Below are 18970 nucleotides of genomic sequence, written 5' to 3'. Positions count from 1 at the left end.
GACAAGGGCCTTTCACTATATGTCTTGACTCTCTGGACCTGTCTGTAGCCAGAGATATAAGCTGGTAGCAGTCTTGCCTGGTTCTGTCTATGGATCCACCAATAAAATAAAGAGTGCGAACTTGGGGTTGTACCAATCTAGAAGGTCTTGTACTTAAAGACCGCTGCCTGGGACTTCTAGGTTATAAATCTGCTCTTGAAGCAAGAGAAGGTTGATCAGATCAAGAGGAAGGTCTGGGATCCTATTTGTTGAAGGGGGCCAAGTCCTTTTAACAAATAGTTATTGGCTTAGCTCTCAGCCTCAGGTGTTTTATTCATACTGTAGAGACCATCATTGCTGTTATTAAATTTATATGTTGCCAAGGAGGTGCTAAGTAGAAACATTCAAATTGAATACAGGAATGAGGATTAACAAAATGTAGTATTAGCAAAAGTGTAGGTCAGCTTTTTTCTAGAGTAATTATGTGGCCTGAGTAGGTATTCCTATTCTGGGTCTTAGAAAATAGGACTTTACATTTTTCAAAATTATGTCTTTAATTTTTTTTTGTCTGGACCTATAAATAATTCATCATTGTAAAACTCTTCCTGCCATGGAAACTCCCCCCACAATACAGATTTGATAGTTGTAGTTCATCTATAAGTTAGAGTCTGAGAGTTGATGGAGGCCCATAAAGGCTAAAATGATTTGCTTCGAGGTTGCACAGCTAGTATATTTCAGAGACAGGTTGTCTGAACTTCAAGGCAATCTCTACTGTACTAGACTAAACTGTTTTCCTTTAAGTGATGTCAAAATGAGAGCTGCACCTGTGGTTTCATCACTTGAGAGAATTCCCATGTCAAGAAATCCTTTCCACTAAGACTGCAATTTTCTAGGCTTGACGGTTGCCTCGGATAGTAAGAGATTAAGTAACTTTTCCAACAACAAAGCCAGTTTGGTAGAGACATACTTGAAGATTTGACCACAATTATTTCTGGCTCAAAGGCCAGCTTCTCCCCACTGTACCATGCTGTATTTCACATCAGAATGAAAAGGACAAATTAAAGGAAACAAAATGGACCTAGAAGAGTTGAATGGAATGGAGGAGAGGGTCTAGGTTTAGTGAATGTGGAGAAGAGGAACAGGGTGGTATTATGGACAGAGAACTGTTCTTTTTTTTTTTTAATAATATTTTATTTGATCATTTCCAAGCATTATTCATTAAAGACAAAGATCATTTTCTTTTCCTCCCAACCCCCACCCCACTGGGTATCACATGTGTTCTTGATTCGAACCCATTGTCATGTTGTTAGTATTTGCATTAGAGTGTTCCTTTAGAGTCTCTCCTCTGTCATGTCCCCTCAACCATTGTAGTTGGGCAGTTGCTTTTCCTCGGTGTTTCTACTCCCACAGTTTGATTGTACCACAGTGTATTAGTCTCTGTGTACAATGTTCTCCTGGTTCTGCTCCTCTCGCTCTACATCACTTCCTGGAGGTTGTTCTAGTCTCCATGGAATTCCTCCACTTTATTATTCCTTTTTGCACAATAGTATTCCATCACCAACATATACCACAATTTGTTCAGCCATTCCCCAATTGAAGGGCATCCCCTTGATTTCCAATTTTTGGCTACCACAAAGAGCGCAGCTATGAATATTTTTGTACAAGTCTTTTTGTTCATTATCTCTTTGGGGCACAAACCCAGCAGTGCTATGGCTGGATCAAAGGGTAGACATTCTTTTATCGTCCTTTGGGCATAGTTCCAAATTGCGCTCCAGAATGGTTGGATCAGTTCACAACTCCACCAGCAATGAATTAATGCCCCTACTTTGCCACATCCCCACCAGCATTCATTACTTTCCTTTGCTATCATGTTAGCCAATCTGCTAGGTGTGAGGTGATACCTCAGAGTTGTTTTGATTTGCATCTCTGATTATAAGAGTTTTAGAACACTTCTTCATGTGCTTATTAATAGTTTTGATTTCTTTATCTGAAAACTGCCTATCCATGTCCCTTGCCCATTTTTCAATTGGAGAATGGCTTGGTTTTTTGTACAATTCATTTAGCTCTTTATAAATTTGAGTAATTAAACCTTTGTCAGAAGTTTTTATGAAGATTTTCCCCCAATTTGTTGTTTCCCTTCTGATTTTAGTTACATTGGTTTTGTTTGTACAAAAGCTTTTTAATTTGATGTAGTCAAAATTATTTATTTTACATTTTGTGACTCTTTCTATGTCTTGCTTGGTTTTAAAGTCTTTCCCCTCCCAAAGGTCTGACATGTATACTATTCTGTGTTTACCCAATTTACTTATGGTTTCCTTCTTTATGTTTAAGTCATTCACCCATTTTGAATTTATCTTGGTGTAGGGTGTGAGGTGTTGATCAATTTCTAATCTCTCCCACACTGCCTTCCAATTTTCCCAGCAGTTTTTATCGAATAGTGGATTTTTGTCCCAAAAGCTGGGATCTTTGGGTTTCTCGTATACTGTCTTACTGAGGTCTCTTGCCCCCAGTCTATTCCACTGATCCTCCTTTCTGTCTCTTATCCAGTACCAAATTGTTTTGATGACTGCTGCTTTGTAATATAGTTTAAGGTCTGGGACTGCAAGGCCCCCATCATTTGTGTTTTTTTTCATGATTTCCCTGGATATCTTTGATCTTTTGTTATTCCAAATGAACTTTGTTATGGTTTTTTCTAAATCAGTAAAGAAATATTTTGGGAGTTCCATGGGTATGGCACTAAATAGATAAATAAGTTTGGGTAGGATGGTCATTTTTATTATATTGGCTTGTCCTATCCATGAGCAGTTAATGTTTTTCCATTTGCTCAAGTCTAGTTTTAGTTGTGTGGAGAGTGTTTTGTAGTTGTGTTCATATAGTTCCTGTGTTTGTCTTGGGAGATAGATTCCTAGGTATTTTATTTTATCTAAGGTGATTTTGAATGGGATTTCTCTTTCTAGTTTTTGCTGCTGAGCTATGTTGGAGATATATAGAAAAGCTGATGACTTATGTGGGTTTATTTTGTATCCTGCAACTTTGTTAAAGTTGTTGATTATTTCAATTAGCTTTTTGGTTGAATCTCTAGGATTCTTTAAGTAGAGCATCATGTCATCTGCAAAGAGTGATAACTTGGTCTCCTCCTTGCCTATTTTGATGCCTTCAATTTCTTTTTCTTCTCTAATTGCTACTGCTAGTGTTTATAGTACAATGTCAAATAGTAGAGGTGATAATGGGCATCCTTGTTTCACTCCTGATCTTATTGGGAATGCATCTAGTTTTTCCCCATTGCAGATGATATTAGCTGATGGTTTTAGATATATACTGTTTATTATTTTTAGGAACGACCCTTCTATTCCTATGCTTTCTAGTGTTTTTAATAGGAATGGGTGTTGTATTTTATCAAAGGCTTTTTCTGCGTCTATTGAGATAATCATGTGATTCTTGTTGGTTTGCTTGTTGATGTGGTCAATTATGTGGATGGTTTTCCTAATATTGAACCAGCCCTGCATCCCTGGTATAAATCTTACTTGATCATGGTGAATGACCCTTCTGATCACTTGCTGGAGTCTTTTTGCTAGTATCCTATTTAAGATTTTTGCTTCTATATTCATTAGGGAGATTGGTCTATAGTTTTCTTTCTTTGTTTTTGACCTGCCTGGTTTTGGAATCAGTACCATGTTTGTGTCATAAAAGGAGTTTGGTAGAACTCCCTCTTTGCTTATTATGTCAAATAGTTTGTATAGTATTGGGATTAACTGTTCTCTGAATGTTTGATAGAATTCACTGGTGAATCCGTCGGGCCCTGGGGTTTTTTTTTTTAGGAAGTTCTTTGATGGCCTGTTGGATTTCATTTTCTGATATGGGATTATTTAAGAATTCTATTTCTTCTTCTGTTAGTCTAGGCAGTTTGTATTTTTGTATATATTCATCCATATCACCTAAATTGGTGTATTTATTGCCATATAATTGGGCAAAGTAATTTTTAATGATTGCCGTAATTTCCTCTTCATTGGAGGTGATGTCCCCCTTTTCATCTTTGATGCTGTTAATTTGCTTTTCTTCTTTCCTTTTTTTAATTAGATTGACCAGTACTTTGTCTATTTTGCTTGTTTTTTCAAAGTACCAGCTTCTAGTCTTATTTATTAAATCAATAGTTCTTTGACTTTCAATTTTATTAATTTCTCCCTTAATTTTTAGGATTTCTAGTTTGGTTTTCTGCTGGGGGTTTTTAATTTGATCACTTTCGAGTTTTTTTATTTGCATTTCCAATTGATTGATCTCTGCTCTCCCTAGTTTGTTAATATATGCACTCAGGGATATTAATTTACCTCTGATTACCGCTTTGGCTGCATACCAAAAGGTTTGAAATGATGTCTCACCATTGTCATTTTGCTCGGTGAAATTATTAATTGTTTCTATGATTTCTTCTCTAACTAAAAGATTTTGGAGTATCATATTGTTTAGTTTCCAATTAGTTTTTGATTTGGTTTTCCATGTACCATTACTGATTATTTATTATTTTTATTGCCTTGTGATCTGAAAAGGCTGCATTTATTATTTCTGCTTTTCTGCATTTGTGTGCCATGTTTCTGTGACCTAATGTATGGTCAATTTTTGTGAATGTGCCATGTGGTGCTGAGAAGAAGGTGTATTCCTTTTTATCCCTATTTATTTTTCTCCATATGTCTATTAATTCTAATTTTTCTAAGATTTCATTCACTTCTTTTACCTCTTTCTTATTTATTTTTTGATTTGCTTTATCTAAATTTGATAATGGTTGGTTTAAGTCTCCCACTAATATGGTTTTACTGTCTATTTCTTCCTTCAATTCTCTTAGTTTCTCCATTAAAAATTTGGGTGCTATATTATTTGGTGCATACATGTTGATTAGTGATATTTCCTCATTATCTAAAGTCCCTTTTAACAAAATATAATTACCTTCCCTATCCCTTTTGATCAGGTCTGTTTTTGCTTTGGCTTTATCAGATATCATGATTGCAACTCCTGCCTTCTTTCTGTCAGTTGAGGCCCAGAAGGTCTTACTCCATCCTTTAATTCTGACCTTGTGGGTGTCTACCCGCCTCATGTGTGTTTCTTGAAGACACCATATGGTAGGGTTTTGGATTCTAATCCATTCTGCTATTCGTCTACGTTTTATGGGTGAGTTCATCGCATTCACGTTCAAAGTTATGACTGTCACTGGTGGACTCCCTGGCATTTTGATATCCTTCCCTAATTCTAACCTTTCTTCTTCAGCTCTACCTTTTAGTCCAGTGATTTACTTTAAATCAGTCCCCCTTGTCCCCTCCCTTGATATGTTTCCCTTTCTAGTCCCTCCCTTTTTGTTCCCTCCCCCTACCCCCTCTTCTTCCCTCCTTTTCTTGTGTTCCCTCCCCCCTCCCTCCTTGGTTTTCCCTTCTCCCTTCCCTTGTTGGGTAAGATAGAATTCACAATCCCAATGGATCTGGATGTTCTTCCCTCAGAGTTGATTTCCCTGAGAGTAAGGTTTAAGTAAAAACTCTTTTCCTCTCCTTCTTATAGGAGTTTTCTTCCCCTCCCCTTCCCGTGTGAATCTTTGTGTGAGAAAGATTATTCTATTTGGTCTTTCTTTTCCCCCTATTTACACATTACATTTTCCCCACATGTTAGTATACATAGATTGATATAAATGTAGTCCTTATAGAAGAGAGTTTGAGTAAAAGAAGAAGATAACATTTTTCTCCTTTTCTCTTTCCTTCATATTTACCTTTTCAGGTATTCCATGCTCTTTGTTTTTTGATATCGAACTTTCCACAGAGCTCTGGTCTTTTCTTTGCAAAAAGTTGGAAATCTTCTATTTTGTTGAATGCCCATACTTTCCCTTGGAAGTATATAGTCAGTTTTGCTGGATAGCTGATTCTTGGTTGAAGACCCAGCTCTCTTGCCTTTCTGAAAATCATGTTCCATGCCTTACGATCATTCAGAGTGGAACTTGCAAGGTCTTGTGTGACCCTGATTGGCATTCCTTTATATCTAAATTGTCTTTTTCTGGCTTCTTGTAGGATTTTTTCTTTGTTGGAAAGCTTTGGAATTTGGCAATTACATTCCTGGGAGTTGTCTTTTGGGGATTTAGTGTAGAGGATGTTCTGTGAGCTCTGTCAGTGGCTGTATTTCCTCCTTGTTCTAGAATCTCTGGGCAATTTTCTTTGATTATATCTTGTATTACGATGTCTAGTTTGCTGTTTATTTCTGGCTTTTCTGGAAGTCCAATTATTCTTAAATTATCTCTTCTTCCTCTATTTTCCAAGTCTGTCACCTTGTCAGTGAGATATTTTATGTTCTCTTCTAATTTCTTGATCTTTTGGCTTTGCTTTATTGATTCTTGCTCTTTTACCTGCTTGTTGTCTTCGAGTTGCCTAATTCTGACCTTTAAAGCCTGGTTTTCCTTTTCAGTTTGGTCAAACTGGTTTTGTAGATGCGTGAATTTCTTTTGCATTATTTCCCACTTTTCCTCCCAGAAGGCTTCCATCTTTTTGATCCTTTCCGATTCAAATTCTTCATGGGTTTGTGGAGAGTTTCCATTTCCTTTGGAAGGTTTCGGAGCATTTGCTTGTGTTTCCTCTTCTATCTCCTCTGTATTTTGTATTTTTGCTCCATAAAATGTGTCCAAAGGTGCCCCCTTCTTCTTGTTTTTCTTGGTATTTTGGGGCTTTTGTGCTTCTGTGCAGTTTGCCATCTCTATCTGAGTGGGGAAGACTAGCTTTTCTTATCTCTGTCTGGTGTTCAGAGGTTTTAGCCCTAAGCAGATTGTCCGTTCTATGCAGTTGTTGTTCTGTTTTCCCCAGGAAGCCAGGAATTGTTGGTGTTTCCCTGTTACTGCCCTCCTCAGTTCCCTCCCAATGCTTCTCTGTTGCCTTACTTCCACGCTCTCAAGAACTGTTCTTGAAGGTAGTTTGCTTCAAGACTCAGCTCTGAAACAATGGTGTGTGGTCTTGGGCACCTCCCTTAATGTTTCTGAGCCTTTGCTTCCTCATCTGTAGACTTCTTGTTTCAGAATAGGGCTTTAACAAAAGCTCTTTGTAGAACTTAAAGGCTGAGACATCCTTTTTTTATGTGTCAGTATCTTTCACAGTTCTCAGCATATGGCAGAAGCTTAATAAATGATTGAAGTAATTTGAATTTGTCACCAGTACCAGATTTCCCAAGGTCAGTCATAGATTAAGATGGGGAGGGAAAGTTAGAGGTTATCCAGTCCAACCTCCTCATTTGACAGATGAAAACCTTGGGTGCAGGTAGGTTGAAATTTGGCCCAAGGTCATTCAGAGTCCAGATTTACTCCCCTGAGCCCAGTTTCATTGGCTAGATGGAGGGTTAGACTGGAGAGCTTTTAAGTGTTATTCCAACTCTAGGTCACATCGGTAGTAACTGCAGAGCCAGCAGGACCTTCGCTTCCAAATCTAGCATTCTTTCCATTAAAGCCATGGAGAATTCAGTGTCCTTGACTGGGATTAAAACTATATATATATATATATATATATATATATATCCTCAGAAGTAATGGATAAGGGAACTCTACATGGTTAAGCCAAAGTTATTTATAATGTGACATGGCATCCAAAAAGATGTGATCAAGGTTTAATGGAGGTTAAGTATCCAGAATGAGGGGGATAATTCTCTCACTGGCCATACCAAATCTGAAGTTCTGTGTTCAATTCATTACATCATATTTTAGGAAGGATATTGACAAGCTAAAGAATATTTAAGGGAGAGTAACTACTAAGTGAGGCAAATGGAGACTGTATGCCATGTTAGGAGACATTGAAGGAACAGAAGATTGGCCAACAGAAAAGTTAGAAGATGATTGTCTTCAAGATACTAAGACTTTTATGCAGAAAAAGGATTACTTGTATGTTTTAACTTAGAGAATGAGGGTAGCAATGACTACATGGTGAAGAGAGATTTCAACAATGTAAAAAAAAATCTCTTCCTTTAGAGCTTTTCTAAAATGAAATGGCTTTTCATTGTAACTTGATATCATCTCTCTGATTACTATGGGAGTTATAAAAGGGATTTTAAAAAATCAAGAACATGTGAAATAGATCTTTGGGGTCCCTTCTGACTGAGTTCTGTGATTCAATACTTCCTATCTGTGTGGTCTTGGGTAAGTTACTTAATATCTCTGAGCCTCAGTTTCCTTTTCTGTAAAATGGCAAGAATGGGTTAGATAAGGCCCCTTTCAGAACTAAATTATGCAGTCCTATGAACTTGGAAATCACGTTGGCATTTTAGGAGTAGGGAGAAGTATACTGAATATGAAGATGTAACTTCTTAAGATATCTTGTTCTTTTTATTGTTTTATTGTAGCTACCATTTTGACAGAGTTTACATGAGTAAGATCAATGGTATTGATTGCATTATAGTCAAAGATGAGAATGACTAAAACCATTGGAATTCAGAGCAGAAGTTATTAGAGATATTTTTGGTTCTTTGTTATCTGTATTTTCAAACCTAAAATATATTTTAAAAAAGCACAGAAGAAATCCGTTTTATATATTATATTCAGGATGGCATATGTTCTAGCACACAAAATTGCTCTCGTTTGTTGGTCCTTATGCTGTTGTTTATGTGCACATAAACATTGTCTTTTTCTTGTTTTCAGGGTAAGCCTAGGAAATCATGCAGTCATCAGGGCACAGGTTCCGTGATGTGGAACATCATCCTCTTCTTGCTGAAAATGAGAATTATGATTCTTCATCCTCATCCTCATCTGAAGCTGACATGGCAGACAGAATTTGGTTCATCCGGGATGGCTGTGGTATGGTCTGCGCTGTCATGACATGGCTTCTTGTTGTCTATGCAGACTTTGTTGTGACTTTTGTCATGTTGCTGCCTTCCAAAGACTTTTGGTACTCTATGATCAACGGTGTTGTTTTTAACTGCTTGGCAGTTCTCGCCTTGTCATCTCATCTGAGGACAATGCTGACTGACCCTGTAAGTATTACATTGTTCCTATTCATATGTTCTCTTATTTTGCTAAATTTAGGTGGAGTCTGCAGCTAAGTAGTTCTTGTTCATCAAATCTTAAATTTTTATTTCTGTGAATTTCCTAAATACGTGGCATTTTAATTGTATTAAATTAGAAAAGAGAAATGTTCCCAGAAGGTGAGAGTCATCACACTTTTAGCCTGGGAGTTAGGAGGCTGCGTACACTTGCTACGTGAGTTTGGGTGAATGCATCTCTGGTTCTCAGGCACCTTTATAAAATCACATTTGAACTGGGTAATCTCCGTAAGGTTCCTTTTGTCTGAAAAGTTCAGATGGTATAAATGGGGATTTGGGGAAGTGAGGAATTGGGGAAGAATCATAGTGTTGTCCTGATTTGTGTGAAGCCTTGGACCTCTTCTGTTCCTTCTTTTGGCCATGTTTTTTGTCCTGCTTTGGAATTATTTGGAGTATAAGAGGGAGGAAATAAGCATTCTTAAATGTCTACTCTGTGTCAAGTACTGTGTTAAGCACTTTATAAATACGGTAAGAATCTAATTTGAGCCTCACTACAACAACTGTTATTTTCTCCATTTTTTACAGTCGAGGAAAGTGAGACAGAAGTTAAATGACTTGCCTAGGGTCACACAGTTAGTATCTGAGGCAGAATTTGAACTCAGGTCTTCCTTACTCTAAGCCTAGCTCTTTATCCACTGTGCCACATGTTTCTATAAATACATCTTTTTGGAGATGAAAAACACATACAGAAGTGTCTTTTCTACTGTCATTTGCAGTAATGAGTATTTCCCAGTATTTCAAAGGCCCCTAGTTGTGTGCTGTTTATATAGTGCTAACAGGAGAGATGAGTGAAATGATAACTCAGTTCTTTATAATTATATCTTTGTTGTGCCATCAAGTAGCATTTATTTACCTTTCAATATTCCTCTTCAATTAAACTTTAAGGTTTCCTCCAGGCCATCCTTCACAAATCTCTAGAACACAAAAGATTTAGAAGTGAACCTTCTCCATTGGGTTTAAACAGTTTTCTTTATTAGTGTAGAGAGGCTTTGTAGAGTTCAATAGAATGGATTTCATCTCTGGTCTGAGCTCTCCAGGGACCTACTCAAGTTCTGGCCTTGCTCTGACCTTCTTTAGCTGCTTCCAAACCCCCAAGCCTGAAGTTGGTGTTGTGTTGGTAGTAGAATGTTGAGAATATTTAGTCTCAAGCTTTTTGAGTAGGGGACAAAGAGTGAGTTAGGTTAGAGTGATTGATGTAGCAATGTGTTATCTAAAGGCCATGCTTCTAGGAAACTGTCATTTAGAACCTGTTAATAACCCAGAAGTAAATGAAAAGTGAGTGTCTGAAAAAGTCCACATACTGTTGTCACTACCTATGGTTTTCTCTATGGCAGAAGCGCTTCGAGCCTGTTGCTATTTCAAATGTACCATTATTAATAAACATTGATGCTAGTTCATAGTACTAGCTATTGGGGTGTGCAAAAAAGCTTTCAAATTTGGTCTTTACTTCTTTTGTTGGGTCAATCAGTGAGATGCTCCAGAGGTTTATGGAGAGTTATAACTGAACCAGTTTCTGTCTCAGACATGATATGTGAAGTTAGATGTATGAGGATTCAATAGTCAGGGTTACTATTTGGCTAGTCTACTCAGGGTGGTTCTGCTTGTTCAGGAAGTTTATCCCATCTCATTTGTATCTTTGGAGACCCAAAACATTGCAAAAAGTCAGCAGAAAACTAAGCTAGGTTTCTATCTAATGAGTAGCTACAGCCTATGGCAGGACTATCTTTTATTCCATTCCTTGGGCTTAACATTCTGCCCAACACAAAAACAAAAACAAAAACACCTCTTGAAGAAACTGGGGTAAAATTACTATTCAAGCACCTTAGTACTTTAGGTCCAAGATTATCATGAGTTTCCATGTGATTTGTTTAATAAGCTTATTAATTGTTCCCCTCGGGAGCCTAAATAACCTAAATATGGTTAAGGGCACCTTTAGTAAGAAGACAGCTGGTTGACTCTGGATAGAGAGCTGGGCCTGGAATCAGGAAGGCCTGAGTTCAAATTTAGCCTTATACACTAGCATTTTGACCCTGGGCAAGTCACTTAATCTCTTTGTCTTATTCCACTGGAGAAGTGAATAGCAAATCACTCCAGTATCTTTGCCAAGAAAACCCCTTGACAATATTGGTGTGCTATGGGGTCACGAAGAGTAAGGCGTGACTTGTAAAATGGAGATTTGAACCCTAGACTTCAATCCCCAGAAGTCCTTGGTATTTTCCAGAATTCTCTATAATCTCACCTGAGTCTCCACCTGGGCAAGATCACAATGAGTATTTAACTGGCTCGCTGCCTCACACGTGTCTCTGCTCGGCCATTTGCAAGATGTAGTAAGCTATGAATGGACTAATCATGGCACGTGTTTTTATTATTTTGTATTTTCTTTATTCCTTGATTTCTAATAATCCTTAATAAATCTCATAATATACTTTTATTACTAGAGACTAATTTAATTTTTACAGACTGAACAACTAAACCAGAACACTTTTAGTAAACAAATATGTAAATAAATCTTTGCTTTTGTTAGGTTATATATGTCATTTTTTCAGAAGCATTCATTTTTTTCTGTACTTCTACAACATTCTAGTTGCAAAAATGAAGGTTTTTAGTGATACTTGGAGATCAAAACTCTGGGTCATCAAACTACCTTTTGGGTAATTATAGGCAAAGTGACTACGAGTTATAAAAGAATATAGTCTTAGTCGAAACAAACATATATCTAGCACTGTTCCTGGGGATACTTATAATAACAGGATATGTTGCAGTTCATCCATCTCTCTTTAAGAGAAGATTGATAGATATCCTGAGTAACCTAGAGGTTCGAATAAGAAATTCATCTTTGTTTCGTCCTATACGACACATTTCCTGTCAAATCGGCACTATGACACTAGAATTACCTGAGGAATCAACTGTTTCATTTTGTTCCCCACCAAGTAGCGAAGAAGCCTCTGTAAAAGGAGCATTGAAATTGGAGAAAAAAGAGGGGGACCTCTTAAATTCAGTCCCTTTATCCTGTCACACATATTGTATTTGTTCAGTGTTTGTTTTAAGATCTAATTCTGTTTGTTAAGTTACTATGTTTTGACTACTGGTTGTGTTTTCTGTTGCATATGACTAGATTGTAGAAAATACCATTATAAAAGTCCAGGAAATTTTAATGATCTAAAAATTTAATTGATTTTAAAGGACTTTCTGAAGTGAAATGCCTATAATATTACCCACTTCTGCATTTATAAAATATTATGAATGAAAAATCTGAAGTGATTTTCACTATTGTAGTTCTCACCTCCACATTAAAATGGATGGGACATATAAAAGACATGCCTTTTAGAGCTATTACAGTCTCATGACAAAGGAGGGGGAGAACCCAAGGGATTTGGTTACCCTGTGATGGGTTATAGTTTTATACAGGAGATGGGAAAGTTTTCTTAAAGGGCATGGTACCCCTAAATAGCCAGTAAGAGAGAGCATTTCACATGAAGTCTAATAGCTTCTGAATGACGCTTCTTTTTGTATATATTAAAAGGAATGTCGAATTAAAAGTAGAGAAAAAAACAGAAGTTCCTGCTATAAAATTTTTATACAAAGTTATTTTCTAAATGAAAATTAATGTATCCCAAGTTGATCTGAATGTTGGTCAACAACCCTTCTCAGTGGGGAAGTTAGAGGGGATTGTATAGTTGTCATAGGGATTGCAACACCCTCCCCAGGGGGGATTGTATAATTGCCAGTAAACTAAAATAAATAAATATATATGTATGTACATGTATACACACATATAGGTTTGGTTGTTTTTTTGTTTTTGAGAAAGAAACATTTCAGGAAAGAGAACTCAAATAACTCTTTGAATCTAGAAGATGAGTTGTTTGAAGAAGGTACCATGAAGATGCCTGAAGAAACCTCCACAGCATCAGAATGATCCAGCATAAACTTTGGAGTATAACTGATTGAACTTTGGGGGGTTGAACACAAGTATTTAAAATGTAAACTTGTATGCCGCAGGGCATTGCCCCTTAATTGGTTTATTGTCAATGCACCTAGCAAACAGTGGTTTGCTCTCTCTCACTATCTTTTTCATTTCCCTCTTTTCTCTAACTATTGTAATTTCTGATTATGTAAAATCATTCACTGGGGGGGACTAGTCCCCCAAAGAATCACAGGGAGGATTGTAAAAGGGAATTCTTTGTTCTCTTTGAGTTTCCACTTGTGAAAAGGGAATCCTTTATTCCCTTTGCCTAGTTGGAGTTAACACTTTGGTTAACAATAACTTTGAATCAACACAAGCTTGAACTAGATGGAAGAGCTCTCAAACCACTTAGTGAATTCACACCTTACCTAGTGCTAGGAGAAAAGCTAGCAAGATACTTGGAGAGCTCTATCATTTTTTTAAACTCAAATAGAAACTTATGAATTCTTTTAAGAGTTCACATCCTCAGAAACTGTGAACCCTGTTGAGTATTCACCCCTCCAGAAGGTGTGAACTAGTTCCCACAAAAAATTTGGAAGCTATGATTGGCCCCTGTGAAGAGGGGAGGAGACAAGAAGCCACTATAAAAGTCCCTGAATTTCTGAGGCTAGAGAGAGTGGACTCCAAGAAGAGAGTCACTTCAAGAAGGAAGTTGGCTTCAAGAAGAAGGTCAGTTCAAAGAAGAAAGTTGGCCTCAGGAGTCACCTTCAGCTCCAGTCATTGTCTTGATCTGCCTCTTAGAAGAAACTTGGGTGAGTGGATAGGTGGTTTTTCCCTTCCTGTCTTCTGGAGATAGTTTAATTCTGGTTGAAGGTTAACAAGTCCTGGCTGAGCCAAGCACTGGAACAATATTAAGTTACATAGGTTAATGTCTTCTCTACCCTTTTGTATTTCTCTACTTTCACTCTTTTCACCTCTTTTGTAAATAAAAGCTATTAAAGTCATTTTCAACTTTGAGCATATATTTCAGTCAAACCGTTAAAATTTAACCCTTACATTTAGAATAAGTTCATTGGAATTTGCAAAATCAAAGGATTAATCCTATTTTGGTCAACTGTAGTGAGAAATTGAATCTTTTATTTGGCATTCTTATTTAAAGACTTGTAAGTATGAAAGAATGGGCCTAATTCCTTTGATCTTATTTCTGAGAAACTGCTTATTTTGATATTAGATCATACAAAATCTTGATTCCAACTACCTGTCTTTGATATCACCTGTGTGAACTTGGTTAGGACTTTATATTCTCTATGTCTTAGCGTCCTCACCTTCAAAATGAGGACATTTGACTAAGATCCCAAGTCTAACTATGCTCTTTTGATTATACATTGTTATATGGATTAAATTTAATCAGAATATGTTTTGGAAAGATATGAATTTGCACTAAATGTAATCTGTTGAGCATTTGCATATTCCCTTCCTTCTGTGGTCAGCCTTTACAACTTCCACATCACTATCCCTGATTATCATCATATTCCTATTAAACCAGATTTGTGAATTCTTCTCATTGAACCCCTTTGAAGTATTTCAAATTTGCCCTTTCCTATTCCTTTCTAAAGCTATCACTCTTATACTTTCATCATCGGGAGCCTGTACTGTAACTGGGTCTTAGCCATTATTATTTAATAGTCATACATTTGACAAATATTTGCTGAAAGCCTTCTTTCTGTATTCCTGCCCTTAGAGAATATACGATCTTTTGATTCTCACTAATTGGATCTCCTTAACTCTGTGAGATTCCTCCTAGAATAGTCGACCTCAAATAGTTTTTCAATCATCTCCTACCATTCTTTTGCTTAAAGAAATGACTTTTAATGTATCTGTATTTTAATCAGTGTAGGCAGATTTTTTTCTGAGCCATTGTGGATTGCAGTTCATTCATTCATTCCATTTTATCCAGTATTATTTTTGCTCATGTTCACACTAATAAATTCTCCTCAGAAGACCCACCCAAAATGCTCTGAATTCTTTTTACATTTTGAAGGTACCAGTGTAACATTTGGACTGTTAAGCTGATTCCTTTCTTAGACACAATACCTTCAAATCATGGAACTGGTGCTGATAGCTACCTCTTGTATTCCTCCTAAACTGAATTTAGGATTTCTTCCCTTTTCTATTTTACCTCTTATTAGAGCCTACTTCAGACTCCAGATGCAGCACTCTTTTTGCTATACCAAACTAAAAGAGCTTTAATTTTTTTAAATCTATTTTTCTTCTCTTTGGGGTTTCTAATATGTATTCATTTTGTTTGTTTAGGGGATGGAAGAGCCCTTACTGCTTCTGATCTTCTGATCCTTTCTCTCCAATATCTTGGATCAGTTTTCCATGATAAACTTGTATTATTTGTGTGTGTGTGTGTGTGTGTGTGTGTGTGTGTGTGTGTGTGTGTGTGTGTGTGTGTGTGTGTGTTTAAGGAGTCATTTAAAGTAGAAGAAACAGCAAAAACAAAGACATGATTGAAATAAGCAGTGCATTTATAGAACATAGTAAAAAAAAGAGTGGGGTGACTAGAGCAAAGGGAAATTGATTTGGTAACATTTGAGAATTCTACAAGGTAGATCGAACTAGAAATACATATATATCATCTTTAGAATGTAAGCTAAATAATTTAAGGCAAATGTACATAGCTATTCTCACTTGTACCTATTTCTGAAGCTATATTATAAATAGCACTGAACAGTATACTTTTCATTCAAAGGGCTGGGGAGTTGGGAGGAGTTTATTATTGCCAGTATTAACCAGCCCTTAAATTGGAATAGCTTAAGATTAGATGTTAAACTAACCCAGTGATGGTGAACCTTTTGGAGCCAGAGTGCCGGGCCCTGCCCCACCTTGTCCCCTAGACTGAGTGTTGCACCACCCCTCACACCTTACCCCCTGTGCCTATGTGCCCCACCCCAGACAGGGAAAGGAGAAAATGTTCCCATTGGGCTGCTGGGCAGAGGGGCGGGGGAAGTGAGGAATGTCCTCAGGAGCTGGTGAAGAGGGAGAAGGGAACAGCTTCACCCCAGTTCCCTCTAGCTTTCTAGTAACAAACTCTGGTGGGCAACTGTAGGCTCTGTGCCTTTTTGGTGTGAGTACTATCATAGGTTCATTATCATGGACCTAGCCTAATGTACAGGTTTGGTTAATCATGGGAAACAATTGAAATTCTTAATTTGACTTGGGAAAGGTTTGAGATCCAGTACATGTTATGGGACTTTATGGAAATCTTTTAATGGTGTCTTTTTGTGGAAGCGGCAGAGGCTGTATTCATAGAGAAAACATGTTGAAAAGCAAGCACATCCATGAAGACATAGGTTTGATGGTTCTTTTCTGACTTCTCACCCTGTAGGGGGCAGTACCCAAAGGCAATGCTACTAAAGAGTACATGGAGAGTCTGCAGCTAAAGCCCGGGGAGGTGATCTACAAGTGTCCTAAGTGTTGCTGTGTCAAGCCTGAGCGTGCACACCACTGCAGGTAGAAAGAAGCTCCTGGGTGTTTGGGGGGTGGCTAGCAATAGCTGTGGTATGGAGGTGCTTTGCCTATATTGTAGTACTTTTTTCTCTTAAAAACATGAACTCAGTGCCTTTTAGAATTATATTCCAGAATATATTAATTTACTTAAAAATAGTTCATACATTTTAGTGACAAGATTTCATAATATATTCATCAGATATAACCAGTAACTAGTCATATTAAAACATTTACATTGATCACACTGAATTACCTGTGCTCATGAAGGATAGTAGTGGAACAGATCCTCTCCATATTTCGTTTGGCTTTTTATTGCCAAATTATGGTAGGGAAGGCATCAGACAGTAAAAGGTAGTAGAGCAGCTGACTTACACTTAACTGCTATTTGCCAAAGCTATTAAGTGGCTTAAAATTCCTGAATTATATACCATCTGGGCAGTGAAGGAATGAGGGACATGGTGAGCAGCAAGGTAATGAGGTAGAAGGTTGGATTTGTATTGAGACCTGGGTTCCAATTCTGACTTACTGGCTATGTACCCTGGAGCAAATAATTTCCCCTTTGAGCTTTAGTTTCTTTATCTGTGAAGTAAGGTTAATAATACTAGGCCTCAGCTACTTCAAAAGATTGGACCTATTCATAAGGCAAATCACTTTTGCTTTCTAGGCCTCAATTTCTTTTTCTGTAAAAGGAAGAGGTTGAACTAAATGATTTCAAACAACTCTCCTATGGACATGCTGTCATTATTATTGTATGCTGAATGTCAAGGGAAACCTCTTAGGAAAGTAGACAATCCCTGCACAGCTAAGTAAAATGACCATCACCACTACTCAATTCAAACCGCTTTCTTCAAAGTTACCAATAATGTGTTGTTTCCAAATCCAATGGCATCTCCTTAGTTTTCATCCCTCTTAACCTTTAGAGGTACTTAACATTGTCAAGCACCCTCTTTTCCTAGATACTTTTTCTTCTCAGGCTTTTATATATGCCCTCTTCTTCCTCTGCCTGCTCCTTTTCATTTTTTTTTTCTGAATGATCATTCAAGTCTGATCACCTAACTTTAGATATTCTCCAAGGCTGCCTTCTCTTTCTGCATTCTTGGTGATAAAATATTGTCTAGATATAGATGGCTCTCAGATAAGTATTGTTCAGCCTTAGTCTCTCATTTCTGAGCTACATTCCTATACCACGAACTACCTGTTGTATATTACAGGTCCAAAGTACCTCTCCATCCCCAACCTAGTCCTCTTTTAACTTTTTTATTTCTTTCAAGAACACTATAACTCTTTTAGTCTCCTACATCTTCAGCTGTGGTGTCATCTACTCCTCCCTCAGGCTGACAGCAAATCAGTTGCAATGTTGAGCTAGTTCTACTGCCACATGTCTTACTTACATCCATCCCCTTCTGTCCACTAGTAGGGTCACCATACTACTTTAGCCCCACAATACTTTCCCCTTGGATTTTTGTGAGAGCCTTTTATTTGGTTTCCCTTCCTCTAGACTTTTCCCCTCTTCAATCCATCCTCCAACAAGCTGTCAAAAATAATAATTTTAACACAAATTTGACAGTTCCACTCCTCTTGCTCACATAGCTCCAGTGTCTCCTTGTTGTTGTTTTGGTCAAATATCAAATTTCTGTTTCTCATTTAAAGCCCATTATAGTCTGGCTCTGCTCTACCCTTCTTCTTGAGTTATTAAACATTAATTACTCCCTTTCACAGAGATTAGATGATTTTATATTTGCTTACTTGTTCCTCATGCAGGATATTCCCATCTTCTGTCTCTGTTCCTTTGCCTAGGCTACTGTTTATTTCTCTCTTCTTGCCTGCCTCTTAGAATCCCTTGCTTCCTTCAGACTCTGAAGTTCAAGTATGCTACCATATAAGGCCTTTCCTTTTAATTTCATCTGCTAGTCTTCCTCAAATTAAATAGTCTTTTGACCAGTTAGACCTATTAAAATCGGGTATTTTAAGCATAAACTTTTAAATGTGATTGGATGATGTGACATAGAATTCATTATATAGGTGGAGAATACTTATCCTTCTTTATGTGTGTGTGTATAAAATCTTTTCTCTTGTTAATATACTTAATTTAATAAATATATATGTGTGTGTTTATAAAATACACTTAAGAGGCTTAAAAATGAATGTTAGCCTAATAATAACTCATCCTTATTTAGTGGTATAAGTTTTACATAGTTCTTTCTTCACAACTCCCTTATAAGGTAAGCAGGGCTAGTGTTATCCCTCGAAGTTATGCCCTCGAAGAAACTGAGACTTCAGAGAGTTAAAGAATTCACACCAGGTCTCCAAGCTCCAGGCTTACTGTTGTTGTCATTACACACTCCTGGATGGTGATCTGAATTCCAAATGGAAATTTGGAAAATTATTTTGAACTTGTCACTAATTCTCAATGTGATTGTATCCTTAGCATTTTTTCAAATTTCTGTAGTACTTAGAAAATAGCCTATTGTAAAAGTAATTGTGTGCATTCAAAATATTTGTGTAGACTAAAGCAGTGATTTAGCCTTTTTATCTACA

At 37.1% G+C, this 18970-nt stretch overlaps 1 protein-coding gene across 1 annotated transcript in view; it reads left to right on the top strand.

The window, feature by feature from the left end:
• Positions 1-18970, top strand: part of ZDHHC7 (zinc finger DHHC-type palmitoyltransferase 7) — a 70433-nt gene that overhangs the window by 37371 nt on the left and 14092 nt on the right. The window contains exons 3-4 of the mRNA XM_001365353.4: positions 8615-8946; positions 16311-16435. Coding sequence (XP_001365390.1) covers positions 8632-8946; positions 16311-16435 — 440 coding nt within the window. The 5' untranslated portion in view covers positions 8615-8631. The remainder of the gene's footprint in view (positions 1-8614; positions 8947-16310; positions 16436-18970) is intronic.

This window comes from Monodelphis domestica, chromosome 1 (assembly GCF_027887165.1).
Source record: "Monodelphis domestica isolate mMonDom1 chromosome 1, mMonDom1.pri, whole genome shotgun sequence".
NCBI lineage: Eukaryota > Metazoa > Chordata > Mammalia > Didelphimorphia > Didelphidae > Monodelphis > Monodelphis domestica.
Note: the sequence above shows the minus strand (reverse complement) of the source record. Positions and strands in the feature narration are given on the sequence as shown.